Source organism: Micropterus dolomieu, unplaced genomic scaffold, assembly GCF_021292245.1.
Source record: "Micropterus dolomieu isolate WLL.071019.BEF.003 ecotype Adirondacks unplaced genomic scaffold, ASM2129224v1 contig_14480, whole genome shotgun sequence".
Classification (NCBI taxonomy): Eukaryota; Metazoa; Chordata; class Actinopteri; order Centrarchiformes; family Centrarchidae; genus Micropterus; species Micropterus dolomieu.
This window is the reverse complement of record NW_025743466.1, coordinates 1-27,826: the sequence shown is the minus strand read 5'-3', so window position 1 is coordinate 27,826 and position 27,826 is coordinate 1. Positions and strand designations below refer to the sequence as shown.

At 41.3% G+C, this 27,826-nt stretch overlaps 1 protein-coding gene across 1 annotated transcript in view; it reads left to right on the top strand.

Moving 5' to 3' along the window:
• LOC123966882 (FH2 domain-containing protein 1-like) overlaps positions 1-25,300 on the top strand; it is a 31,038-nt gene extending 5,738 nt beyond the window's left edge. Inside the window, exons 2-14 of the mRNA XM_046042973.1 lie at positions 10,464-10,926; positions 11,019-11,189; positions 11,361-11,422; positions 12,499-12,601; positions 12,692-12,777; positions 14,815-14,915; positions 15,888-15,958; positions 16,451-16,558; positions 16,679-16,749; positions 17,012-17,129; positions 17,369-17,533; positions 18,810-18,905; positions 18,999-25,300. Coding sequence (XP_045898929.1) covers positions 10,651-10,926; positions 11,019-11,189; positions 11,361-11,422; positions 12,499-12,601; positions 12,692-12,777; positions 14,815-14,915; positions 15,888-15,958; positions 16,451-16,558; positions 16,679-16,749; positions 17,012-17,129; positions 17,369-17,533; positions 18,810-18,905; positions 18,999-21,449 — 3,879 coding nt within the window. The 5' untranslated portion in view covers positions 10,464-10,650 and the 3' untranslated portion in view covers positions 21,450-25,300. The remainder of the gene's footprint in view (positions 1-10,463; positions 10,927-11,018; positions 11,190-11,360; positions 11,423-12,498; positions 12,602-12,691; positions 12,778-14,814; positions 14,916-15,887; positions 15,959-16,450; positions 16,559-16,678; positions 16,750-17,011; positions 17,130-17,368; positions 17,534-18,809; positions 18,906-18,998) is intronic.
• Positions 25,301-27,826: the final 2,526 nt, after the last annotated feature.

The window sequence follows — 27,826 nt, the reverse complement described above, 5'->3', positions numbered from 1 at the left end:
ACCTTCGTCTGCGTCCGAGACAGACACACCTGTTGACTGCTGAGTTATCTGAAAATTTATGCAGGTGGCAGTTTTGTGGGCTGTAGCCAAAAGATAACGCTGCTGCTGTCCTTTATTTTTGTTACTGTCCACAATCTGATCTCTCAGTACCCTACTTTCAGACTTCCTTACACTGTGCCTCTCAGCTCCAGTACAGTAGGAGACATTAATATTTTTGTTGTGGTCTTTTAATGGGGTTTGTTAACAATACAGAAACATACCATATCACCATTGTTTGTGGCAAGAGTCAAGTGATTATGCCCTGTCAGAAGAAGTTGATTGTCAAGTGTCCCAAAACGACAAATACGGCCGCTTTCCAAAACGAGACATATGAGCTTTTACTGAATCAGTCCAGCGGCGGGCTTACTGGACGTTACCTAAGTCATGTGACGTTTAATACATGGAAAACAGTGTAAAAAAGTGTCGTAGTTTGGTCAGGTTGAGGCAATAGAACTACTTGGTTAGGTTTTGGAAAAGATTGTCGTTTGGGTTAAAGTATGAAAGTTATATAAGTCAATGAAGTCAGTAAAGGAAGTCACGAGATGGGAAGTCAGTAACGTTAGGCTATCTAACTTAGCTTAAAGCTAAAAATAACTCTAAATTGGGGTGGTGGCGCATTTGGTGTGGGAGACCTGGGTTCAATTCCCACTGTGAGACATCCACCATTGTGTCCCTGAGCAAGACACTTAACTCCTAGTTGGTCCGGAGGCGTGCGACCTCTGACATATAGCAATTGTAAGTCGCTTTGGATAAAAGCATCAGATAAATGTAAATTTACTTGGTTTCACATCAGTCTCGAACGCCGGTCTCCTGTGTGAAAGTCCTCCTTTACCCTGACATTGTCACTGTTTATAATAAGTCTTCAGACTTACTTCGTTGCTACTATTGTATGGCTACTATAGGTCACTAAAAATGTAAACATGGGTCATAATAAGCGGTGCAATTATCGACCTATATGGCTGTTTTCTGGTGAGGACGGGCAGGTCAAAAAGTTTGAGCCACCCCTGTCAAAAGATCTGTTATAAACTGTAGTGAGCTTCTTTTGACATCATAGTAATTTAGATTTTGTGGCTGAAACTGTAGTTTTGACTGAGACTGAAGAGAAATAAAACTGCAATGGGGTGGTGATGGTGCAGTGGATAAGACGCCTGCCTTTGGTGTGAGAGACTCTGGTTCAATCCCCCACTGTGTCCCCGAGCAAGACACTTAACCCCTCGTTGCTCCAGAGGCGTGCAACCCCTGACATGTACAGCAATTGGAAGTCGCTTTGGATAAAAGCGTCAACTAAATGAATAAATGTAAATGTGGAACCCCACAGCAGAACAGACAGATCACATTGTTCCCAGCTGTATGTAGCTCCACGTCCTACTTTTGTAGTTAATGCTGCCTTTCTCTCTTTCAGTCAACATTGTTGAGGACACGGCCGTCTTGTTTAAAGAAACTTTATTGGAATTGTCAATGGGGAGTTCCACGTCATAACCCGGTCTTTGATCTGCACAGTGTGAACATAGAAGTCAAACATTATGGACAGTTGGAAAGGAAGATTATTAAAAAAAGAAAAATAAATCCCTTCTCAGCTTATAAAAAAAAGTTTCGTTTTCAAAACACTGTCTTTCTGTCGAAAAATGTTTGCAAAAGTTAGAAAACCTCCGGGTCACATCACCTCCACTGATCTTCTCTCGTGTAATTATAACATGACACAGGGCGTGAGTCCCCGCAGAGCATTAGTCATCTTCAGTCCTGCGCGTGTCATTGAGTGTGAGGTCATGGTGTTTGTTCAGTATTTGTAGTGTAAATATTTGTCAGTGCATTATTTCTCAAACAGGTTTGCAGTGACTTGTGTGTGTGAGTTTTACTGTACACTAACTGGCAGCCATGTTGGCTTCTCAATCAAGCTTGATGGTTCCCTAAACCCTTAATGCTGAGGTCCCATCGCTCAGGAGTTGCCATAAATTACTTAAATGTCAACATCCAGGTGGAAGTTATAACTGGAGTTTTATGTTTTACTAAAAGCTCAGACATATAAGCAAAAATCAGTCCAAGCCCATTGTTAAAAGGTGGCTGAATCTTAATTAAATGCTACTTTGATCATGGTTTGTTACACGATTTTTGCACCAATAAGTGTGTTTTCTCTCCACCAAAAGTAGAAATGCAGAACACTTTTGAAGAAGTTGAAATAAAGAAAAAGAGCTAAAAGGTTTTTACACTCGGTTGAAGAGTTTGTGTAGCGATAGAAACAAAATGTGTAAATTGTGAGTAAATCATGACGAACATGAGACTTAAACATCAACTGAAGAGCTGAAAGCTGTTGATCTGTGTGACGTGACGAGGAGACTGTGACCTGTCTCACATTAACACGTGAAAAGAACATTTATTTATTGACTTTAAGAGTTAACTAAGCAGCTATTTTTCATCTGTAGTCTCTGGATAGATGTTACAAAGTCTCTCTAAAATCAGAATATAACTTTAAAATGACAGTTATTGAGGTCATTTATATGCCGATCAATAATGAAAACAAAAACAAAATGTTAATGTTAAAGAGAACCTACAGGACACCTTTATGTTATATTGTCAGGTACTATTTAAAACAAGAAACACAGAGGATCATAATACAGAAAGCAATGAAACATTTATTTACTATTGACTATTGTGCTGCATTATTAATAATTGATGTGATATTTCCATCAAGTTTTTCAATTGTTTGTTCCATCTGATTGTGTCCTCTTTTCTGCGATGGTTTAATAACACCCGCTTGGAGAATTAGCTGAATTAGCCCCACCAGAACATTCGCACGTCCATCTCATCACATATGGACGCTTGGTCAAGACCCCTTGGCGTCAGTTTGTAATCTTCTAGCGTAGTTGTCGGATGTTTAGGTCTCTGTGGTCAAGTTAGCAATGATAAATATACAACGTCTGGTTAGACTTTCTAAAAAATTATGCAATTGGGTTAGGTTTAGGCACCAAAACTACTTGGTTAGGTTTTGGAAAAGATAGTGGTTTTGGTTAAAATAACTACGTTACTTAAATGACTTAAGTTACTTTATTACTCACCTAAAAAGAATCAATGTTGACTCTTTGTTTCATTTGGGAAACGAACGCCAGTCTCCTGGGTGAAAGTCCGGTTTTTAGCCCACCCGTCCACTCCAAACACCTTAACCACCTCCTTACTCTGACTTTTCTGTCATTCATACTAGGCCTACTTTTAATGTTCAAAATTACGCTAAAGGGCTTCCCCCAGTGCGTTGGAAGACTGACGCCAACAGGTCTTGACCATGCATCCATACTGTATGTGAAGACTTTGGAGTGAGAAGGGGTTGGCCCAACTGCTTATCTCGATGTACTTAACTTACTAATATGGGTGGCGATGGCGCGATGGATAAGACTATGCCTTTGGTGTGAGAGACCCGGGTTCAATCCCCCACTTTAAGATATCCACCATTGTGTCCCTTAGTTGCTCCAGAGGCGTGCGACCTCTGACATGTAAGTCGCTTTGGATAAAAGCATCAGCTAAATGAATAAATGTAAATATTCACACAACTGTAGCCATGTTTCCGTCCAGTTGTAATGCAAATGCGTTTCCATCCGCTGGTGTGGAGCGAATAAATCAGGCTATGGCAACCGTAGTTACGTCAGAAGTTGACGTCATCTCCCATTTAAGCGCATTAACTCTTTTTCGACAAAGGCAAAAACCACCTCAAGCGAACGTAAAAACTTTTCTGCGAAATTAAGGAAGTTTTTTTGAATTTTGCAGTTTCCATCAACCTTTTCTAATTACTACGAAATATGCATTAAAAAACAGAAATACTGTTGGATGGAAACAAACATTCATTTGTGCTAAATTTAGATGGAAACTCTTCCATCTAATCTAATGATGAAGAACCTTGATTTTTCAGGGATTTATTTTGCCAAAACCCAAACATTCCTTTCTGGTTATTTAATCCATAAACATTTTTTCAAATGATTTTCCAGAAATTCTATCACAATATATTGTCTCTCTTCCTGTGTCCAGGCTTAGAACTAAAGGTGACAGAGCTTTTTGCTGTCAGGGCCCCAAAGGAAACAAGGCTCTCAGAGTCAGTATCTTCTATTAAATCTCTTTTATCTAAAGGCATATTCTGATTTTATCTGAGCTGCCTGGTTAGTTTAAGGTTTTTATTTTAGTTATATAAAGTTGTTAATTATTTTTAATTTAATTCTTCTTACATCTGTTGTACTTTGTTGTATTTTATTTATTATTTATTTTGTCCTCGTGCTGTCTTTTGTGAAGCACTTTGTACTTTAGTTTGATAAGTGCTATATAAATAAAGTTATTCTTATAATACATATCGATATTTTATCCATATTTCTCTCTCCTATAAGAATCCATTGTGACTTTTAATTCCAGCCAAACACCAGAGGTTTGATACCAAAGTGAAGGTTTTAAGTATCACTCTTGCAGTGTAACCTATAAAGCTCATTGTCACCTGCCTGCATGGTGTTATTTGCAGCTGCGCTGACATCGTGTGCTGTTGCTATATACACCTAAAGACAAACCCACAACAGGCTCTGTGCTTATTATTAACAGACTGTTCTCTAATTGTCTCCTCCACATCGGAAACACAGCTGACAGCTTTTCGCACTCACATCTAAACTCTGATGCGCGTGAAGCTGCCAGTCGGCGGACAGTTTGTCAGAAGAATCATTAGAGGAGGACAAAGCAGGAGGAGGAGGGAGGCTCTTCATGCACTGTCACTGTCAGTTACTCATTCACTCTGTCTGTTTTTCCTTTCACCAGTTGTCACTTCATTCTTCTTCTTCTTTGGTGCTCCGAGCCTCTCTGGTCTCTCACTCAGTATTGAGGTCAGGGCCGACGTTGTAGGAATGTGGAGCAAAGGCAGGAGATGGATGTATGGAGGGACCATAATTGGGTCGGGCCGAGAAAAGCTAACTAACTAAGTGATGCAGTGGTTTGTTCTTCTCAGCAGCACAGCTCAGGCGAATTAAACGTTTGTCACAGCGGATTGATTTCCCAGCATGCGCTCAGCAGCTGAGCTACATCACCAGCTGTCGCCGCCGCGTCACACCCGAAAGTGTTGTTGCCAGATGAAAAGTCGTTACAGCGTCTGGAGGTGATGGGACAAACTCATGTCAGACCAATCAGGAGCTTTTCTGTTTAACAGTGTGGAGTGGAAGCAGTACTCAGAGCCTTTACTTAAAAGTACCAAAATGTAAAAATACTACAAGTACAAGTCCTGCAATAGTAGTAGTACCAGTTGTAGTAGCGATAGTAATCATATGTTAATACTAGAAGCTGTAGCAATGAGCAGTGGTAGGAGTAGCAATAATAGTTAATAGTTGAACCACTCATAAAAATAGAAGTACTGGTGCTTGTTATATCAGCAGCAGCAGTAGTAGTACCATTAGGAACAGTAGTACAGCAGTAGCTGCAGTGGTAGGCTACTACTGCTACATGTTTTGGTAGTAGATGTTTGTAGTAGTAATAGCCATAGAATAGTACAAATATTACAAATAATTGTTGCAATCGTAATGGTAGTAGTACTAGTAGTAGTACCAGTAATACTAGCAGAGTAGGACTTCTAGTAATAGTATTAATAGTAGGAGTTGTATGTTGTAGCCACAGGAGTAATGCCAGTGGAAGTAACAATAGTAGTAATAGCAGTAGAAGTAGTAATAGTAGTACTATTTACAGTAGTGAAATAGAATATTAAAAATGATTGTTGCAATAATCTTGGTAGTAGTAGTAGAAGTAGTAGTACCAGTACTATTAACAGAGTAGGACTGCTAGTGTTAGTAGTAGAGGTTGTATGTAGCCACAGTAGTCCTAGTAATGCATGTGGTAGTAGCAATAGTAGTAAAAGCAGTAGTAGTACTAGTTACAGTTGTTGTGAGTTCAGTGATCAGTTCACACTCATCAACCCCACGACCTCGTTAACCAATCAGAACCCTTTGTGTGAACCGGTCACCGGTTTGGTCCCGGTCTATTTTTACATTCCGAGTTGCGTGATTGGATGATGACAGTGATGTCACGGTCACTCGAGTTTAAATAGCCCTGAAAGAGAGAGAGAGAGAGAGAGAGAGAGTCATCTGAACCTTTTGTTTACGGTGAGCCTTTGAAGATGGAGGGATGAGAGAGGAAACAACATGGAGGGAGGGAAACAAGGGGAAAACAGATCAGGAGGAAGTGACTAATGTGTTTAATGTATAAATAAACGCACACACACACACACACACACACCCCATGACCTCAATTTTGTTGTCGGCCAAGTACACAAACTCATTGTTTGTAAGCCGGTCTGTAACTACGTTGCACACTGACTGGTTACCACGGTAGCACCCAAGCCTTGGCATCTGAAACACACACACACATACACACACACACATACACACACACACATACACACACACACACACACACACACACACACACACACACATACACACACACACACATACACACTTCTCTTGCACTCCATCTTTACTACAAAGGATAGAATGATGCACCAAACTCCGTTGCAAATTCAGCTAATTTAGTGTTTTCTTTTTAGCGAATACATCAAACCTAAAAAAAATTGTTTAGATATTTCTGAAAGGGTTAACGTGCTGGTAAATTCAGCTCAACAAAGTCACCAAATAATATTTAATTATAATTGAAAGACGGATAGTTTTTGAGATGATTCCCATAGCTTGCGAAGTTGTTTTTGTAAACCATAAAGAGAGTAATTAGTATGTATTTAAAGAGTAAAAAAAGAGACGCGAAATCTGGGCTAAATCTGTTTTTTTTAGTTTATCACTTGCAAGGTGAAAGGAGGATCTTCAATTGAATGCTTATTAGGATCAATAATGTAAACATATACATATATATATATATATATATATATATATATATATATATATATATATATATATATATATATATAAAATAAAATATTCAACATTGGGGTTAATCACTGCAGCTCTATTAAAGATGTTTGTCTTGTAAAATGCAAAATACATGTGATTATGTTACCTTTAAAATGTTCAGCCCTGCCTGTACTTTTTGTTAAACAAGAAGTAAAACTGTTTTTAGTGTTAGAGTTCGAGTAAATAAATGAATCAGCAGTAATCAGGTCAGGACCAACCGGGACCAACATATACTGTAACTGCAACCAACTACTGCACACACACACACACACACACACACAGGCAGACAGGCACACACACATTGTTAGTATGATTAAGTTGAAAGTTTGACGGAAGAAATCAGTCGATCAAACAGGGATGTGAGATTAAGTTATGTAACACTCTTACACACACACACACACCCTCATCTTTAATTCATCAGCAGGAAGTGTATATCTTTGTTGACATGTATCCAGAACTTCACACGGGGGACTCACACTGTGACTGCGTGTGTGTGTGTGTGTGTGTGTGTGTGTGTGTGTGCGTTAAATAATTTAGCATTGCAGGAATTTAGTTCAAATTCCACGTGAGCCAGATATGGACTTCCTGGTACAAGTCTTTTCCTGTAGAGTGGCATAAACGAAGCTGACATGTAGTTATTCGGAGGAAAGTTACTTTAAATGTTGTTATTATTGTGAGAACATTAAAAGGGACAGTAAAAATATCTGCAGAAGCATCATTAGTAGTAAATATTAGCTGACAGAGCTAAAGGCAAGAAGCAGGCTCAATGGGACTTTGTAAGACTTAAAGAGGTCATATGCTCATTTTCAGATCCAAAATTTTATTTAGAGGTTGTACCAGAACAGGTTTACATGGTTTAATTTTAAAAAAACACCATTTATTTTCATACTGCACATTGCTGCAGCTCCTTTTCACCCTGTGATCTTCATTTTATGGAGTGATGCATCTTGTCTCTAAATGATCTTTGTTGGGAGTTGCATATGTGCAGTTTCTAGTTAAGGACTACTAGCCAATCAGAAGCAGAGAAGGGCGGGTCAGTGAGAAGCCGATAAACACGGCTTTGTTTCAGCTGTACATGTTGCCAGCTTGGCAGAAGAAGTATAACTAAAGTAAAGTTCTCTTCTTCTTCTCTGAATAGACGACAACTGGGTGAAGGTATATGTTTTAGGATTTTATTATTTCAGGGTTTTACATTTTCAAAGATAAACCCTGAACAGTGAATGTTCTCCACCCTTTTCCTGCAGCTTTGCTTAAGTAGCTCAAAACTGACATCCTGCCACCGTACAGACAGAAACACCTTTGAACAGCTGGTGGTTTCACATTCAGGTGAGACTCGTGGTGTTTGAGAGCACAAGGAAGTGTGTGTGTGTGTGAGGAGGATGATGAAGAAGAGCTGTTTGATCAACAAACACATCAAGTTTCAGTGGAGAAAAGAAACAGCACATGACACAAAAGTAAATGTTTAACATGTTACGAATGTTTAATTAACATTCATTTAATCACAAGACATTTGAAATCGAGACCCACACATTCGCACACACTCTTGAATCAGAATGAATAAAAACAGTGAGTCCAACATGGCGGCGTACCAACTGGATTTTTCATTCAGTCATTCCTCTCTCTGCAGGAGTCTCAGTGTACATTTAGCTGAACAACACAGTTTCTCCTCTGATTCCTCTAACTATATGATCAATATAATCTGCAATATGGCTCAATAATCTTCCCATAATGAGGTTGATGGTAGCTGAGTGTCCTGGAAAAAGTTTTCAAAGTGCAACAAAATTAAAATCAGGTTACTCTCTGCATATTAAAGAGGTCAGAAGCTCCATGAATTTACTTTTGATGGATGTTATTTTTGTGTTTTTGTTTCTGCAGCAGCTGAATTTAGCTCAGGTATAAAGTGAGGACATAATCATATTGAATCCTTTCATCCGGCTCTCACATATTGAAATGCCTAAGCAAGTGCCTACAGGAAGCTACAGGCAGCAGTTTTACTGTGAAAGGCTGTCTGACCTTTTGGTCCCCGGATCTCTTTTCAAGGAAATATAAGGTTCCTTCAGCCCACTTTTGTGTGCGTTTCCACCGTGGTCTAAAGACCTGCGAAGATTAGGTCTTTAGCTGACGTAGGCTTTAGGCCTATACGCCATACAAAGCGATTCACAGGCATCATTATTTGTAACCACTATCCATGAGCAACATTTATAAATGAACATTTTTCTTTTTGGAAGTATAGTGGAGAGACACACGATAAAGTTTGTTCCACATTTAATAACAAACTGGATAAAACCACCAAGTTCCTAAAATAACTCCAGCACAGAGAAAGCAACACAAAAATAAAATCGCGACAGCTGCAGCACTCGTCTGTGTCCGCCTGAACGTCGGAGGAACGGGATGTTTAACAAACTTTTATTACCCGCTGTAATCAGCTGCTCCGCTTGTTTTGGAGAAGAGACCGACTTTGACTCTGTGTAAAAACTTCCTGACTCCTGAAAACTTAAACAACAACTTCAGACCCATTATTTTGCATAACTGTAGAGCTGTAAACACACCGCTGCACGCGGGCCAAAGTACCGGTATTTTTGGAAAGTACTACCTCCCGAGCAGGGCCTTTTTGGGGGGTGAAATAAAGACCCACCTTCGGTGGAAACACAGTGAGTTCCTCCATAGGTTCCTAGTTCAGGGGTATAGCTCTGTTGGCCGAAACGCAGCTATGGGTACCATCAGCAACACTAAAGGCCAAAGTTGTACTTCTGCATTGAATCTATGGTGTAGCCTGACGGGCACCTCCCCAAAAATGTAACTACATGTTGCAGCAATGTAGAACGGTGGAACTCTTTTTTAGCGCCGCAAAAATCAGAATTCGATCAATTTGGTTCGATAAAATTTGGAACATCGGACCCTTGCGGACCTTTGAGTACTTGCCTTACGCACCGTCTAAGGCCCGTGAGCGTGTGCTGTGATTGGACAGTTGATTGTATTTCATTTTGGCATTGGTGTCTCCATCCCCATAAAGAAAAAACTGCTGTGCACCTCCTCACGGAGACAAATGACAGCATGTTTTGCATTTTGTGTCATCATGTCACATTCAAAAACATTTCAGTTATCAGAGGCAAAAAGCTAAATGTTCTTCATTTAATTAGGACGCAGTAAATGCAAACAGAAAGAGGATATTGCTTATAGCAATACATATTTTTCGTTTGATTTGTTTGTATTTAGACATTTTAAATATCAAAATAAAAACTTCTCTTATTGGCTTCATAAATGGATGTGTCGAAAATGAAGAAACATCTGATGTGAATCATTTTATTAATAATTTTAGTATAATTGTATTAATGAGGGTGGGTGGATTTTGTTCCCCTCAGACAAAGCAGACTACCTGCTTCCCCCTGTTTCCAGACTTAATGCTAAGCTAAGCTAACAGGTGTCTGGCTGTCCTTCATATTTACACAAATAAACAAATAAGCGTGTTTACCAAAATGTCTGGTGTTTCTCTCAGTAAATGTTTATTAAATTTCTCTTCAGCTCTCTCATCTTCTGCCATTTGATTCTTCAACAATCTCTGATGTTCCTGAAGCATCTTCATCATCTTCATCATCGTCACCACGCCGCTCGCCATGGTCACCCATCCACTTGGTGACCGATCTGTCTGCCACCAAATCCTCCGCCTCTTCTCTCTGCTCCCGTCCAACTGGCCGAGGGGATCCATGTGATGGGCAGCGTCTCCCGAGTCAATGAACGTTTCGAGGGCGTGGCCATCGGCGTGCCAACGTCTCATCCTCCTCCTCCTCATCCTCCATTAGGATTTTCTGATATTGAGAGCAACGGGACAAAACCACCTCCCCCTCTTCTTCCTCCTCCTCTTCCTCCTCCTCCTCCTCCTCCCCAGCTGCCCGTGTTTCCTGGGCTGGGAGACCCTGTAGGAGGAGGCCTGAGGAAGAAGAAGAGGGTGAGGAGTTTCTTTTGGAAAACGATACCAGAGGATCAGGTAGAGTCACCGCTCAGCATAAATCTAGTCTAATTTTTTATATTATGTTGTATTAAAGCACACACGTGTGTGTGTGTGTGTGTGTGTTGCAGGTGAAGGGGCGGGCCAACCTGTGGACTCAGGGCCGAGTGCAGCAGCAGTACCAGATCGACGTCCAAACCATCGAGGAGCTTTTTGGTCAGAACGACTGTCAATCAAACGCCAAGGCCACACCTACCAGGGGAGGGAAGACCAGGAGCTCGTTCAGAGAGGCCAAAGATGAGGTGTGTGTGTGTGTGTGTGTGTGTATGATGCAGGTTGGTGTGTGCTGCTGTTTGTTGAAGGTTTGGAGTAGGTCAAGGTGTGTGTGGACACTTTCCACCTGAGCTCTGTCCTCAATCTGCTCACCCCTCTCTCTCTCTCTCTTCCTGTGTCCGTCTATGTTTCTCTACCAGGTCTCCATTCTAGACTCTAAGCGAGGGATGAACATTGGGATTTTCCTCAAACAGTTCAAGAGGTAAATCTCGCTTTGTGACTCTGACCACAAACACTCACATGTTCCATTGTTGCCTGAAGCAGCGCAAAATGTTTTTCAACAAGTATTTCAAAAATGTATAAAATCCCTGCCAAAAAGAACCAAAATATCTGCGTTCAGTGTGAAAACAGCGCTGTGGTTTTGATCTGTGTTCCTTTAGATATCAGTGAGACGGTAATATATGATCCAGGACACTAACCCTAAACCTAACCAGACCAGTTGTCTCTCAAACACCTAACTGTTAATTAACCTAAGACCTTAAATCAGATAAAAAAAAGTCTAAAAGTCAGATAAAAATTATAAAAAACAAACAAAAGTTCACATGCTAATTGCCACAAGAGAAAAATAAAAAGGTCATGAACAGGTACGCCGCTCTTGGGCCGACACTGGTTAATACCCGTGTTGGTGATCGATCTGATTGGATCAGTTAATCCGGGCTGCGAGTCGCTGCAAGGCATTGACGAACATACGGCACACACACAGTTATGGACAGGAGTTTACATGTTAAAGGATTGAACACGCTTCCAGTAGACTTGAATATCTCTGCTACAGTGTGACAGACAGGGTTTTGGCGTGTGATGGCGTGATGTGTGCCCTCGCCCTCATCCTGGGGTGTTATGGGTAAACAGATGTGGTGATGCTGGCATGTTGTGGAGTGCAGACAGAGCATGTGACTGGTTCCAAGTCAAATTAGAGGACGTCCATCATGATTGTTGAAATATATATTTGCCAAAATGAATATCACATCTTATATTTAATATAGCCATGATAATATAAGAGAAGCAAAAGTGCCACAAAGATACAGAAAAAATGCAGAGATGCTAAATACCCCCGGGGATGCAAAACAACCACAAAGAGATGCAAAAAATGCAACAAAAGAACACAAAGGGACACAAATCAACCAGAGAGAGACGCAAAACAACCTTGACCTAAGCAATGAATCAGTTATCACAATATTCAGTGATTATTAGCTCTCTGTTAATTGACTTATCAATTTATCTGGTACGTAATGTATTAGGCCCACTGTTTACTAAATGTAAAATATCTTGCTCCTCCAGGGCCAATCAGGCGATAGTAGATGATATTCGTCATGGCAACAGTGAACCTTATGGGGTGGAGCCTCTGAAAGACCTGCTGAAACTGCTGCCTGAGGAGGAGGAGGTGACACACACACACACACACACACACACACACACATCAACACCATCATGTTAGTTTCTTCTTCTTCATCATCTGTTTCCTCTCGTAAAGGTGAAGAAGCTGAAGGCGTTCCGAGGCGACGTCTCTAAGCTCCCATTGGCTGATTCCTTTGTGTACCTGCTGATTCAGCTTCCCAGGTGAGGTGCCATAATACATTTTTTTTATTTTTCTGTGTGTTTGTGTGTGTTTTTGATTTTAAGTAGTTTAGCTCCTATTGTGTAGCGGACTGATCTGATAACATTAAACTCAAGTGGATCACTGCAAAGTCTTATATATGATTTCTTTTATTATTCACTGGCTAGTTAAAATATGTGTTCATTGTAGGCCAGAACAACAAAATCCCCACACACACATTTCTTCATTTATTAGAAAGATTTTCTTTTTCTTTTATTTCCCCCTTCAACTTTTATTATGGAGACAAGTAAAGTCAGAGAGTCGGAGATTCTGTTAGCAAGAAACACGTTTTACATAATTTATCGTCATTTCTATTCAGTCACATGTGAAGCTGTTCAAGGACATCTCATGCCTCTAAAAACATATTTCCTAGTTCCTTCTCTCCTGGCTTGGTTCCTGCTGCCAGTCATCACATATGGATACATGGTCAAGACCTGTTGGCATCAGTTTGTAGCGCACTGGGGAGCCAGTTAGTGTCATAGTTCAACACAGTGTGGAAACCCTGCAGCGTTGTTTATGAACACCAAAGGTAGGTTTAACTTGACCACGGAACCCTACACGTCCAAAAACAATGCTAAAATGGTACCCAGGGCGTTAAAAAGCAATGCCAAGGGGTCTTGACCAGGCGTCAATATGTGACGCGTTGGGAATGAGAATGTGCTGGAGGAAGAAATTACCATAGAAGATGGCACTATTTAATCTAATCGTTTGGCAGTATTTTGCGTACCAGGTAGAAACAATAAACGGCGACAGAGTGACAGTGAAATAAAAGACAATCATATATTTCGTCATTGAAGATTTCATAAAAATTGTTTTAAAATATCATCTCGTCTCATTCTTGTGAACACACTATCACGTAGCCTATCGTCTGGTCTCGTAAGCCATCATCAGTGCTCTCTGATGGACAAATTAAATTCTTTATCTGTGACTTTCCTCTACTGCAATTTCTTGTTACCTATCAGTCAACACAGATGCAGTTTCTCTGCAATAAGCTAATATAGGAATAGCCTGGCCGATCTGTATGTATCCAAAAAGTGGCAACAGGGGAAGGATCCTAATTCATATAGAGGCAGCAGGATGACTTAGTGGTTAATTTGATGAGAATAGCTTACAGGCAGGTTCAGGTGACAGAAACTCAAAAGCAAAAAAACACAGGGCAAGACAACAGCATAGCAACTAGGACAAAGTGACAGAGGAACAAAGGATCTTGGCCGGTATGTGTAGAGAGCTGCTGATGAGGGAATGAGACGCAGGTGAGGCGGGGGTCGGGAAGGCCAGGTGAGGTGAAGGAGGTGACAGCAGGGCAGATGGGAGCGGCAGGATCTGTAACGGCTGGAGAACAAACTCTGAGGGCATCTGGTGGACAAGTAAAGAATAACGTTTGAAGTGGCCTGCGAGAGTGGGCGGACATTGTTTGATCATTTGTGCACATTAATTATGATTTTTTCAAGTGTTTAGTAATTATTCCAAACAGCGACCGCCCCCAAATGCTGCATGTGCTCCTTTGTATTCCAGTTCAAGCATTAGTTTAACGGAGAGGTTGTTTTTGTTTTTGAGTCTTTTAATGTTTGCCCTTTTATTTGTGAAATCAGTCACGTCTTTATCCTTCCAATAACACAGTGTGATTTTTTCAAATTGGTGTTTTCATGTGAGTCCCTGCCATTGTGTGAAAGCTAACGGGGATCTTAATAAAGAATAAAGACATAAAAGAGAATGAAGAGGCTCTTCTTCCAGAACAAATGGAGCTTAAGCTTTCAGGGCTTCGGGTAACAGCAGATGGGACGTGAAGCTTTAGGGCTGATGGCAAATGGGCTTTTAATATGGAGAAACATTAGTGACTAACAGCAACGTCTAACATGCACTTTGGTTTACAGTCATGGTTTTACTTAATACACCGTTACATGTGTACATGAATAGCAAAGAAGGGAGGAAATAAGATGAAAACAATACGGAGGAGAAAATAATAAACAGGTAACTAATTCCTTTATTTTTCTCTCCAGCTACTCAGTCCGGATCGAGTGCATGCTGTTGAAAGAGGAGTTTCCTGGGGTGTGTGAGGCCATGAAACGAGACATTAACGTCCTTCGCTCCGCCACTAAAGGTAACAACTTCAGTACAGCTCCTGTTTTGTCTTCTGTGTCTGTCAATATTCTATATTTCTTTTTACTGTCGACACCAAAACCAACGCTGAACGTATCCACTTACAAGTGTGTGTATGAAAGCCTGATATATCTTCTTCCTCTGAGCCATAGCCAAAACTATTAAAACTACATAAATGAGCCTCACTGTTGCACTTGTTCCTTCAGTTCCTTCAGAACACACACATTCATAGTTTCTTTTGACTCAATCCCACGTACACATTCCTGCTGCCGCAAATTGTCCATTCAGAACTCCTATCTCTGTCACTTCCTTAGGGAGTTTCTTTCTCAGCCTCTGACTGCTGAGAACTAAAAGATAGCACTTCACACCTGTTGGGAACCGGACGTTCAATCAATTTCACACTAGATACAAAGAGAACAAAGTATCACCCTGTGCACTCCATCAGACAGTCAAACCTAAAGACAGTGCACACAGACAAAACAGTGAAGTGTAATAGAAATGTAAATTACTGTACTGTACAATAAGAAAAATTTAGAATAACATGATCCTGATGCTTTAAAAAAGCAGCGTTCAAGAGTTTGTTTTGTTGTATTTGTCTACATATTTGCTACAAATGATTAATGCATCAACTTTATACGACACTTTATCAAACAGCCTCACACTCTCTCACAATACAAACTAACACCTGGACTATTTTTAGCCGTGTGTGTCAATTGTTAACTAACCCTCCACACTCTGACACCGTCTGCTGCACGAAAGGATTTTAGGATTATAAGCTCCTCGTTGTCTTTATTTTATTGTGTGCGTGAAGATGTTTTCCACTTTATTTATATGTTTATGTCTCTGTTTTTTCCTCACTGTCTCTTTATTCTCTTTAATCTTCCACGTGATGATTTTAAGCCGGTGATGTTTGTTTGTTTGTCTATCCTTTGTGTATTGATGCAAATAAAAATGGATCTTCTTTCTCCTCCAGAGTTAATGTGTTGTGAGGAGCTCCATGCTGTTCTCCACTTGGTGCTGCAGGCTGGAAACATCCTGAATGCTGTGAGTGAAAAAACTGCATTAATGAATAATTAGACAAAGAACAAAGAGGGAGGATGTAGCAAGCTAGACTACAAACTGTTCAGTTAATTTCTTACTGTCTGGCATTATCATTACACTCCTCTTTAAAGCTATGATGTTTAAACTGAGTGAAATATTGAAACCTGATCCCATGTTCTTTATGGCCACTTTATTCCAGCAAATTTAAATATTCTCCATGTGTCCGTCTTTTGCAATAATTTCCCAAAACTCAACATGTTTGGTATCTTTGGAAACTTCATCATCTCCACTATAATTTCCAATAATGTATCAATGTTTGGCTGCCTGGCATGACTTTAATGACCAACCGAAGAGGTTAAGTTTTAAAGAAGCGGGGTACATTTGTAAAATCAGCAAAAATGTATTAAGACTCAAATTTAAATCCCTCAATCTTATAAGTAAAGTAAAGTAGACCCGAAATCATGACAGTGTTCTCTGTGTGTGTGTGTGTTGCAGGGAGGTTATGCAGGAAACGCAGTTGGTTTCAAGCTGTCGTCCCTCCTTTCTCTGGCCGACACCAAGGCCAACAAACCGGGCATGAACCTGCTACACTTTGTCGCTCTGGTCAGTAACCTGTGTGTGTGTGTGTGTGTGTGTCAATGACATTCAACAAGACAATGAAATGCTGACATTACAGATCTTAATAATGGATTTAAAAATGACAGAGTCTTCTTTCTCCTTCAGGAAGCACAGAAAAAAGACAAGAAGCTGTTGGAGTTTCCACTGAAGTTGAGTCACGTCCAGCCTGCAGCCAGGTCAGACAGCATTTTCACGTATTAAACATTTAATTCTCCAAATAGAGACTACATTTCAAACCTTCCCTGTTTTTTCCCATCTCTCTCCCTCCAAAGCCTGTGATTCTGACGTGAAGTGCGGAGTAGAAACTGTTATAACTTTAATATTACCTTTAAGCCATTGGCTTCATAGCAGTAGGAGAAAACCACTGTGTGAATAAAAATATATTGATGAGAAAGAGACCTCATTTTGTGTTGTTATTTTTCTTGTATTTTCTTGTAGGATCTCCTTGCAAACGCTGGACACTGACTTGCAGTGGCTGATGTCTCGCATGCGCTCAGTAGAGGAGAACGTCCAGAGAGACACAGAGCTGCTCCAACAACTCGACCATTTCCTGCAGGTAAAACACACACCGGTGATGGAGGAAACATTCGGATCATGTACTTAAGAAAAAGTACGAATACCACACAGTAAAAATACTCAAACAAAGGCAAACATTTAGCCTGGCTCAGTCCAAAATTCAAAAATCCACCATCAAACACCTCCATAGCTCACTAATTAAGACATTTAATCTAATGTTACGTTGTGTGTTACATATGCTTTTCTGTGTTTTCATCATTGTCTTTGTACGTCTCTCAGTCAGCCACCTTGTCTCTGTGTTCGCTGCGTGGAAGTCGGCAGCATCTGAAGAAGGAAGGCAGTGAGCTGATTGACTTCTTCTGTGAAGACAGAGAAACGTTCAGACTGGACGACTGCTTCAGCATCTTCCACACTTTCTGCTCCAGGTTCACTGATGCTGTCAAGGTACGCTCACATACAGGTTCATACACTCAGTTAAATATAAACAACAGCATACGCTAGAAGCTGGCAGATAAGGTATGTTCAGTCTTCTAATATGAAAGTAGGTATTGTCTGGAATATTAATGGTTATTGGTTGAAAATGGTAATTAACAGATTATTGATATTCTTTTATGTTGTTTTCCACGGGTCTGAAATGCTGCAGTACATGCAGAAAATGTGATTAATTTATTTGAAATGATTAGTGTCATGACCAATATTAAAATGCTAAAATATAAATTTTTTACAACAACAGTGCCAGGGTATTTGGCCAGAAATAATTAAAATAGAGGAATTTGTCCACATGCAGTATTTAAACTATATAAATATTTCCTGCTGCTGTTATTTCACATTAAATGTTTCTACTGATAAACCACTGTAAGGCTTTTATTATGAAACACCTACAGGAAGTGCAACCTCCTTCAATGCTAAAAAATGGCCATTTTCCACGCTGTTTTGTTGGTGAATCAGTTTTAAATATTGCAAGAAAGCGACAGCTTCAGTGAGTTGGTTTGCTAAAATGAGACACATCACTGAGTTAAGAAAAACACAGTTCCACATGTCACCCTGGCTGGATTTTCTTTATTAATCGTGGAATAAAAGTGATAATAATAAAAGTGATAAATGAGTGTTCAAATGTTTTGTTATTTTATCCAGTTTACATCTCAAAATGATTCAGTTTATTGTGTTTTAAGACGATGAAAAGCAGCAAATCACCACATTTAAGAGTCTGAAAACATGAAATGTTTTTTGGATTTTTTCATTAAAAATTACTTAAGTTTAGTAATCAGAAGAGTTGCTGATTTATTTTTTGTAAATTGACAAATTAACTCGTTTATTACTTAATCATGAAAGCTCAAATCTTAAATACTGTTCGGTAGTTTGACTTTTACATGTACATATTAATATAATTTAAAAGGTTTCATGAGCCTCATGTTTTGTTGCTGTGGATAAATGTTGTGCAGTAAAAAGCACAGTATTTCTCTCTGAATATAAAGTGAATATAAAGTGTATAAAATGAGGCAAAAGTAAAGACACTTCAATTTGTACTTAAGCACAGTACTGGAGTTACTGTACTGGCAGTTGCCATCCCTACAGCCACGTCACTTGCATATTTTAAAACACTCAGCTGACTTCTGCTGCCACCTGGTGTTCAAAGATAGAGATGGTAGTTCAGAAGTGAAATGATGTCTGAAGAGAAATGAAACTATTTAACTACTCACTATTTTCTGTCCCTCTGAAGGAGAACAAGGAGAGGGAGGCTATGGAGGCAGCCCGTTTCCGGCGTTTACAGGAGCTGGGGGATCAGAAGAGCCACTCTTTGCCCAGGAGTGCGGAGGTAAGAAGACACACTCGCAACCAAACACTGAAACGCAAATACACACAAAGTGCTTGATGAGGATTGAATTGCCACTATGTGATTCTGTCGTAGGTGGGCAGAGTGTTCGGGTTGCGCTGCAGCAGCGAGACGGACATGTCAGCTGCCGTGTCACGACACGACGAGGCCGGACAAGGCCGTCCCCGCTCACCACTAAATACCTCCCTCAATCCTCTGGGACGCTCGAGCAGTTTACGGCGGTCCCGACACTCTCCATCCAGTTCGCCGTTTATTGCTGCTGAGCGCGAACTGAGCACGCTCCTGGGGATGGAGACCCCTGAGAACAAATTCGCCCAGCAGAGAGGTGAGGGAGAAGCAAGGACAGCTTTTCCTTCGGCCTCACCTGAACTTAGAGGTCCAAGACTCTCCTCTCAGACTCGGCCGCAAAGTCCAAGGGGCACAACATACAGCTTACCCCAAAACCAGCAGCCTCAAGCGGACCGGATGGCACCGCAAACCCCCTCCTCATCTCCCAACACCTCTCTGAGTGCACTAAACGCAAACCATACAACCGCCACTTACCTCAGCTATGATGCTACCCAGACTGTAGTAAACACCATCAATCCCACAAATGAAGTTACAATCAAGCCTACCTCTGATCAGAACCACCGATCCGACCACAACAACAATGGAAAAGATCGACTCAGCCTGGGAGTGCTTTCAGACCATCGAACTCAATCTGGTTTGAGGGGGGAACTAGCAAGAATGAACAAAGCTGATCAGAATTTTAATGGACAGATCGCCTGCATTGACAAGACGTTTGAAAGCAGCACTGCTGCTACAGGCAACATGTCTGTGGTTTTAGAGAAATGCACATTGGTGCCTGAGCTGAAGGTGTTCAACAAGGTCACCACCCTGACCAGCCACAACGAGGGGCATCACAAGGACGATATATTAGTCACAGACTTGGAAGAAGAAGGAGTGGACAAATCTCAAATCCAGAAGCTGCAGAATAACTCTCATATTGGGAATACAGAAAAATCTGAAACAACCTCATCCTCGTCAGGTAGAGAGGAAGAGGATGGACGAGAGGAAAAGGTGATTGTATGGTGTGTGACAGGTGTGTGTGAGGCAGGCGGCGAGCTCACACACGCTGACAGCACACATCCACAAACTGAGAACGATGAGTGTAGGAGTGACAGTCGGGGAGGAAGCCGTCAGACCTCCTCTGCCGCAGCCAATTGCAAGCCTTCAGAACCTCAGCTGGCCAATAAGAAGCTAGTGCCTGTACCTATCAGCAGCCAACCGGTGCCTGTCTCCCGCGGTGACGACCCGTCACATCCTGTCTCTTCCCCCATGTGGCACCCAGCAGAGCTTGCATCAGCCAGTGAAGCAGCTGCTCACACCACAGATGTCTGTGAGGAAGCTAAAGAACCAGCCAATCAAGGGGAAGAAAAACAGTGCTTCACCACTGAGAGGAGAGAGGGAGAGGCTGTCACACAACAGTCAACAGATGACAGGAGCAGAAACGAGACTGCTTCCTGTTACACAACCACTGAAAATACAGAAGTGGCTTCCTCCACTAATGGACAGTTAGAACCAACAACTTCGTCCAAACCCTCCACCAAGAACCTCCCTACCTCTAAAACTCGACCCGCTGGGATGAAGCCCGCCACCCTGAACACCGCCTCTGCCGCAAACAAATGCAAGCCTGTCCGCACCCTGACTAACTCCGAGAACCAAGGCATGAGGCGGGTTGTGCCCATCTCCAGGACCAGCCGAGGTTCTCCGTCTCTGAGCAAACGTTCTGAGAGGCTGTCTGGTAACCACTGGGGCTCCAGCACTGCAGCACCTGCCAGTCCGTCCATCTCTAACCTCAACTGCAACTCCTTCCGACGAGGAGAGAGGCCGTCAACTGCTCCTTCATCCCGACGCTCCAGCATCCAAAAGACACCGGACTCCAAGGATTTGAAAGACCAGAAGGTTTCAGGTACTAATGCATCTGCCCGAGAGCAGAACCAGGAGTTGCAAAGGAAGTCGTCTATCCGAAAGCCTTTATCAAAACCCAAACCCCCGCCAGAGGAGAAAATTTGTCGCTCCACACTGCGGGCGCTCACTCAGGCCGGGGGAGGTGACAGTGTCAGTGCCCCTGCCACTCCGTTGCACAAAGCCACTGCCCCTTCATCTTCACCGCTTCCAAGTTTCGCCCGAAGCACCGCCTCGTCTTCTTTCAGGCAATCCCACACCACCCTTGCTCGTCCCCATTCACCCCACACTGGCTCGGACTGCTCCCCGAAATCCTCCCCGAAGATCACCAAGACCACCTCCTCCTCTGTTGCCCCACCTGGCGCCTCCTCACCTGTCACCCTAACAGAAGTCTCCGCCCCCTCAAGATCTTCTGTTCCCCTCAACCCACCCTGCCCATCTCCACTGAGAAGGACTCAGAGCATCAGGGTAATACGCTCATCGCTCCACGACTCGCTGGTTCCCCCTAAAGGCACCTTCTCCGACAAGTCAACTAATTCTAGGGACTCAGTCAAGTCCACCAGGCCAAGCTGGAGATAACAGCAGAAATCTGAGGCTGCCTTCCAACATTAAGTCCAAGCAGTGTCTAAAAGTCCTTCCTTCTTTACTGGGGGTGGAGAGGAAGTCAGAGGATGCATTTCAATATTAAGTAAACTTCTATTTATGTATCTCAAGTTTAGCCAACTAAGAAAGGAGGTTACATTCCAGTATGAAGTACAGACACTGTCCACGTTTAAAGGTTTCATTACAATATAAAGATTAATTTGTCTTCTATGCATTCAAATTTAAAGGCTAAGTTCTGTATTTTTCAGCAGTATTTTCCAATGTTTTAGTTTTGATGTGTCTAATTGGGACACAGTTTTAAAAAAAAGAAAAAAATCGGTCCGGTATTGAGTGAGCGCTTTGCAGTCAGCAGCAGCAGCAAAACAGGGCTGCAACATAATCTTTGTGGGCAATTGTTGTCCCGTGAAAGTATGTTCACCAAAGTGCTTGTTTTTTCCACTGACAGGCTCAGAAGTGTCTGTTGCTATGTTTCTCTTGTCAAAGCCACCAGACATAATTTCACATTAATGAACACAGGAGCTGCTGGTCGTTTAGTTTGTTTGTTATTGTGTGAACAAACTACCTGACCAGGCAGCAGCAGACCAGAGAGATAATAAATATGGTTTTTGTCAAGGGAATCTGGTGGTTCTGGAGATCGCAATATAATGACTGTTTCTGGTTAAACAAAAGGGTCTTTACTCTTTCAAAAGAAGACTCTCTCTGCCGGGATCCTTTCCATGATGTTTTCAGACACTTCTAAAAACAATCTCAGCCTGTCAGTGGCAAAAACAAGCACTTCATTGGACGTACTTTGACAGGGCGCAATTGCCTGCATGGGAAACTAAGGTCCAGGTAGCAAAATACAAAACTTACCCTTTAATCCATGCTGGTGGAAAAACGATGTGTTCAGTTTGAAAGCACTACATTATGTACACTATGCTCACTTTATACTGTAAAGTGTTTATAATGTGCTCTGAAAGACCAGAGAGGCTTCATTCCAAGGAAGAATAAACTGTCTCCAATGAGTACTTTTAAACACTAGAGCTAAGTGGTAATTCATTCCTGAAGCATAATACAGATACTCTCTTGTCCTAAGGAAAGGCTGCATTCTGACAAAAAGCTGAAAAGCACAGTTCTTCTCTTAAGGCCTGCTCATGCCAGTAAGCGGTACAACGAAATGTATCCTTTCGTGAAATATGTGGTTCCTATAATGTAGGGACTAGTTAGTAAACTTCTGTAGCTTGTAAGCTAACTGCTAACACAGCCGGGGTTAGCATCATTCTGTTACAGTAGCACTCTTTTTCGTTTTCTCTGTACTTTGCCGTAATTCCCCAAGCTGGCATTTTCTTCCCAGGACAATTAATTTAATAAAGAGTTGTTGGGGGGAAAAAAGCTGTCTAAGCAAACAAGCTCGCTAACTTAGCCTCTTTTGTGGAGCAGTTTATCTCTGTCAAAGGACGTTAAATAAAACTGAATGGTGCAAAACAGCGAATAAGTTACGATAGTTTCCTCCATTTTGGACTCACCGGCTTTCCATTCCCTCAAAGACCAGCACTGAAAAACTGGCATACTATTAGTCAATGGTGCAACTTTGTATGTCAAAGTTTACTGAAGTTGAACACGAGTTTAAAAGTTTAAAAAATGATTCGATTTCGCTGGTTATTTTAAATGCTGGTGTGAACAGGACTTTCACACAAAGCCCCCAAATCCTGTTTGGAGACAGAGGGACCTATTCCAATATGAAATATACTTTACAGATGAGGTATAGGCTGCATTCCAATATGACGATGTCTTGAACCCTTAGACCAGGGGTGGCCAAACCAACTGCAGCTGATTTTAAATGCCCCACAGTGGATATAAAAAACCTAACTACAAAATGGCTTGAGTTTATTTCTAATCTAAATCAAACTTTATGTACATTGCACATCGTAGTTTAAACACTAGATGTTGCTTTCAACAGCTACTTGATCCACAACAATGGATTCCTAGTCGATGAAAACTCAGTTGATTAAACATGATAGAACAAAATGTTAGAATTTAGCCCTTCTACATCCACTTTACTACGTTTTCATTTTAAAACACAGCACTTTTGCTACATTTGCACCTGCCGTTCAGACTAAAACGGCGTATCTGAAGAGTTTGAAAACTCTGTAGACCGCGTTTTCATTTTAAAACTCCAGGGTAGCCTAGTGCGGATAGGTGAAAACGGAGGACTCACATTTGGCTTCCTGATCGGGTCTTATCGGTCATGGAGTATTCTTCCCTAATTCGTCAGGCTCCTGTCACATGACCCATCTCTGGGACAAAACGTACATCAGCATGGCGCGAGTTCAGCACCGACAAAACGTAGCAAAACGTTTTTTTCAACGCAAACGGTGGTGCGTTGAACACCCTGTTGTGTACGCAAGCGCACTGCATTTTCCTGCCTTTTGTGCTGACTTGTCGCAGCTGATTGGGTGACACCTCTGACACGCCCACCAAATGGGAGAAAAAATACCTCATTGCACAACATTTCAAGGAAACATGACGTTCAATCCCAAACGTCATGTTTTGAGATTGAACTCGCCCCTGGACTACCAGTAGTGAGTGCATCATGGATAACGTATTACAACCGTTACTGACCTTGATGTCTTTGCTAACAGCTCTTGTATCGTCAAAACTGCAGAGTAGACACTCGGCTTCCTTTTTACACCAGCATGCCCAGTGTATGGACGTGAATGGTCATGATGTGCGTTTTCAGTCATTTTAGTACGGACGGACGGATAGATTTTGATACACAGATAAAATGCTGATGTGTATGGAGATCTTTTTCATGCAAAACTTAGTAATGTGAATGTAGCCTTAGTGTAAGTGGTTTTACAAACTGATAACGGACTTATCATTAGCCACATGAAACACACTCCACCATTTTACTGCTGAAAAAATTAGTCGATTAAACCGGTAATCAGTTGTTAGTTTCGGCCCTAAATCGTTCTTTAGCTGAGTAATTTGCACTCTTACATGAATAATGCCACAGATTCTTGCATTTAACTTTTTGTACTTGCCTTCTGGATGTAAAGTCAGGTAAAGTACACACAGCCTCTGAACTCATACCTAAATGTTTTAAATTTCACCAAGGGCAAGGCCACATTCCAACACTAACAATCTACAGTAAATCTTGCTCTTCTCGTTCATTGTGAACTTAACCAAGCCTCCCTTTTCTGTGTTAAACCCCTCCAAGATACAAACTACATTCTAATACTATCTACACATAATTTCCTTTTCCTACGAGCTTTGTACCAATACGAAGGTCACCAAGCCTCATATTGTTTGGCGAAATGCACTGACACCCAATAATGCAGCATAAAAATGTATTTTCATGACATTCTCGTTCTTGAGAAAATAAAAAAATGAAAAACAACTAGACCTGCAAGTACAAATAATTACACACCTGGCTTCTTGGGGAGCACAAGGTAGTTTTTATTCATGAGTGAAGAAAGGAAATAAATGTCTGCATCTACATATGTGTAATTACAATTATTTTATAACTCTGTAATTTTTGCAATGTTTCTGGTAATTGACATGACTGAATCCCAGCTGGGCATTTCCTAATTTCTTGAAATCACATCATTATAATTACAAACTTAAATTGCTAAATAACTGAGAATCATGAAGTTTTAAAAAGAGTGATTAGTTTAGACGAGGGGATATTTAAAGTGTCTCTGATTCAAACCAACAGTGTCTGCAGTGCCAAGTTTGTAGATATGACATATTTGTATGTTTATGTATCTCTATTTATGTATGAAGTTAATATTTGTTATATATATAATCTAGTATCTGCTACTGAATAAAGTATTATTCCTCCAACACACTGCCATTTGTTTCTGTTTGTCAGAGCCTGAAAATACATGTTGTGCCTGTAATCACCATGTTGGCGTATTGGCAATTGACACTCACTGTTTACACGTATTTGAGTTGCTGTCACTGTGTTTGGGTTGGGCTACTAACTTCACAGTATACTTTAGACTCACCGCCACAATCACTTGAGGGATAAGATTTGAGCCTTGCTGCCTGTTTGATGCATACTGTCTACTTAGAAGTTGCATGACAGCGGCGCTAGTAAACCATGAGCTGGAAGGTCACATACCCTGATAGCTCTTGCAAAAATTGGTTAAATGTGGTTTAAAACTTAAAACTCAAATAATTATCCCACCAAAGTTATATAATTATATTATATAACTTATGACCTTTAAACACTAAAACTGAGATATGCCTGACTTTTGACACCCAGGTCTCAGAGATCGGTTTCACCATCAGGGAAGAAATCTCTACACTTAAGAGACCTATTATGCTTTTCCACATTTTATGACTTATGTACAATGCTTTTTCTACCAACGGCTCCGTTCTACGACACACGGAGCCAGACGGAGCCGGGTTCCATATATGGTCATTTGCTCCCACAGCAACAGCACAGCAACGCTCAGTCTAGCTGTACCGCCCAACATGCTTCAGGTCTTGGCCAATGAGAAGACAGGGGGCTTTGAGAGGGGGAGCCTTAAAGAGACAGGAGCATCTACAGCTTGTTTCAGACAGAGGCTGAATTGAAGGCCTACATGAAGAGCCAGGCTAAGACAGACAATTATTTTTTTGAACTTTGAATCATGCAAAGCTGCCACACAGGAGTCACAGAAGTACTGTGACAGACTGGAAAAGCAGTATAATAGGTCTCCTTTAAAATAGAGTCTCAGGCTGCTCTCTTAGCCCTGCAAAACACGAGTGCCCAACATAAGTCAACTATTAAGAATCTTAAAGACTTATTCAGGTGAAATAGCCAAGCTCCAGTCAGAGGTGAAACATCTGCGTACAGAAATGAATCATCTTACAGATAAATGTACAGACCTGGAAGGGCGCTCCAGAAGGCAGAATGTAAGGATTGCAGGGTTGATGGTAGGGTCTGAAAAAGGCATGGACCCTCATAGCCTCACATCATGGCTACATATTATATATATATATATAACAACAGTCCTTAAACGAGCTGCCGAAGTGAAAGATCTGCACTACAGTGGGCAGAGGATTGGTATTTTCCTGGACTTCACTCCTGAAGTGGTGAAGTGTAGAGCAGCATACAGAATGCACAAGAGTTTGCTGAGCCTAACGTCAGCAGCAAAATCAGAGGGGAATCAACAGACAGCCGGTGGCAACAGTCGGTTTACTGCAGTCCAAAATTCTTGATAACATATTATATGGGCGAATATGTTCAGATTTAATACTGGTGGGTGTTTTTGCGTTTAGACGAAACTACTTGTGCCCTTGATCAGAATAAAAAAGATTAGCACTTCTTGTTAGAAGTGTGAGGTAGGGAAGTTCAGGCCCTACCTCACTCAGCACGCCACCCAAGCTTCTGGTAAAGGCCATGGTTATCTCACGCCTCGACTATTGCAATGCCCTCCTAGCAGATCTTCCAGCTTGTGCATTAAAACAACTACAAATGGTTCAGAACGCAGCAGCACGTCTGTTTTTTGATCAACCCAAAAGTACTCAGCGACCTCCACTGGCTACCTGAGGCCTCACGAATCAAATTCAAGTTACTAATGCTTGCATACAGAGTGACTACTGGGTCTCCACCCATCTGCCTAAACTACAAGCTTATGTTCCTTCTCGGCCATTGTGTTCCTCAAATGTAAGTCACTTTGGATAAAAGCGTCTGCCAAATGTAACTTCCTTGATAGACAATTGATGTTTGACAAAGAAAAACATAACGTTACCATTTCCAATCTTAGCAATGAACCTCTAAGCTCAATAAATTTGTAGAGCTCTGTAATGCTTTGATCAACAAGTTGGTTTTTTTGCCCCAAAACTGCAGTAGTGTCTGCAACCTTGCCACAACAACCTCCACCTGGAAGGTAGGGCATTTGTATGGGAGGCAAAATCCAGGGCAAACTCATTTTTGATTAACACCCACTAATGCTCGTAAAACTTGAATTCTGGGAGAACAGGTGATAACATAAGGAGACGTTTTAACATTTTGATCAACTCCGAGTTTCTCCCACCTGACAGTCAGACAACATGGTTTAGTGATCTTTTAGTGAATGAGTGAAACTGAAACTTTAAAATCTACTGAGCAATTGGAAAAGGAATGCTTTCAAAAACAAGCCACTCCTGGTTGGTACAGTTCTTCTTGACAAGCCAACCTCTCGCACTTACAAGAAATACACCAGGAAACATTGTTTTAATTTTTTCTTGCTGAGGACAGAGGCACACACCGAGAGACAGCCAACAGGATACAAAGCCCACAACTTAGAGAGAACTAAAGAGCACTGGGAATACTGGAATACTGCTACTTTCACCAAAGTGGTGAGCTTTAAAAGAGTGACGACTCAAACTCAGAAGCCTAA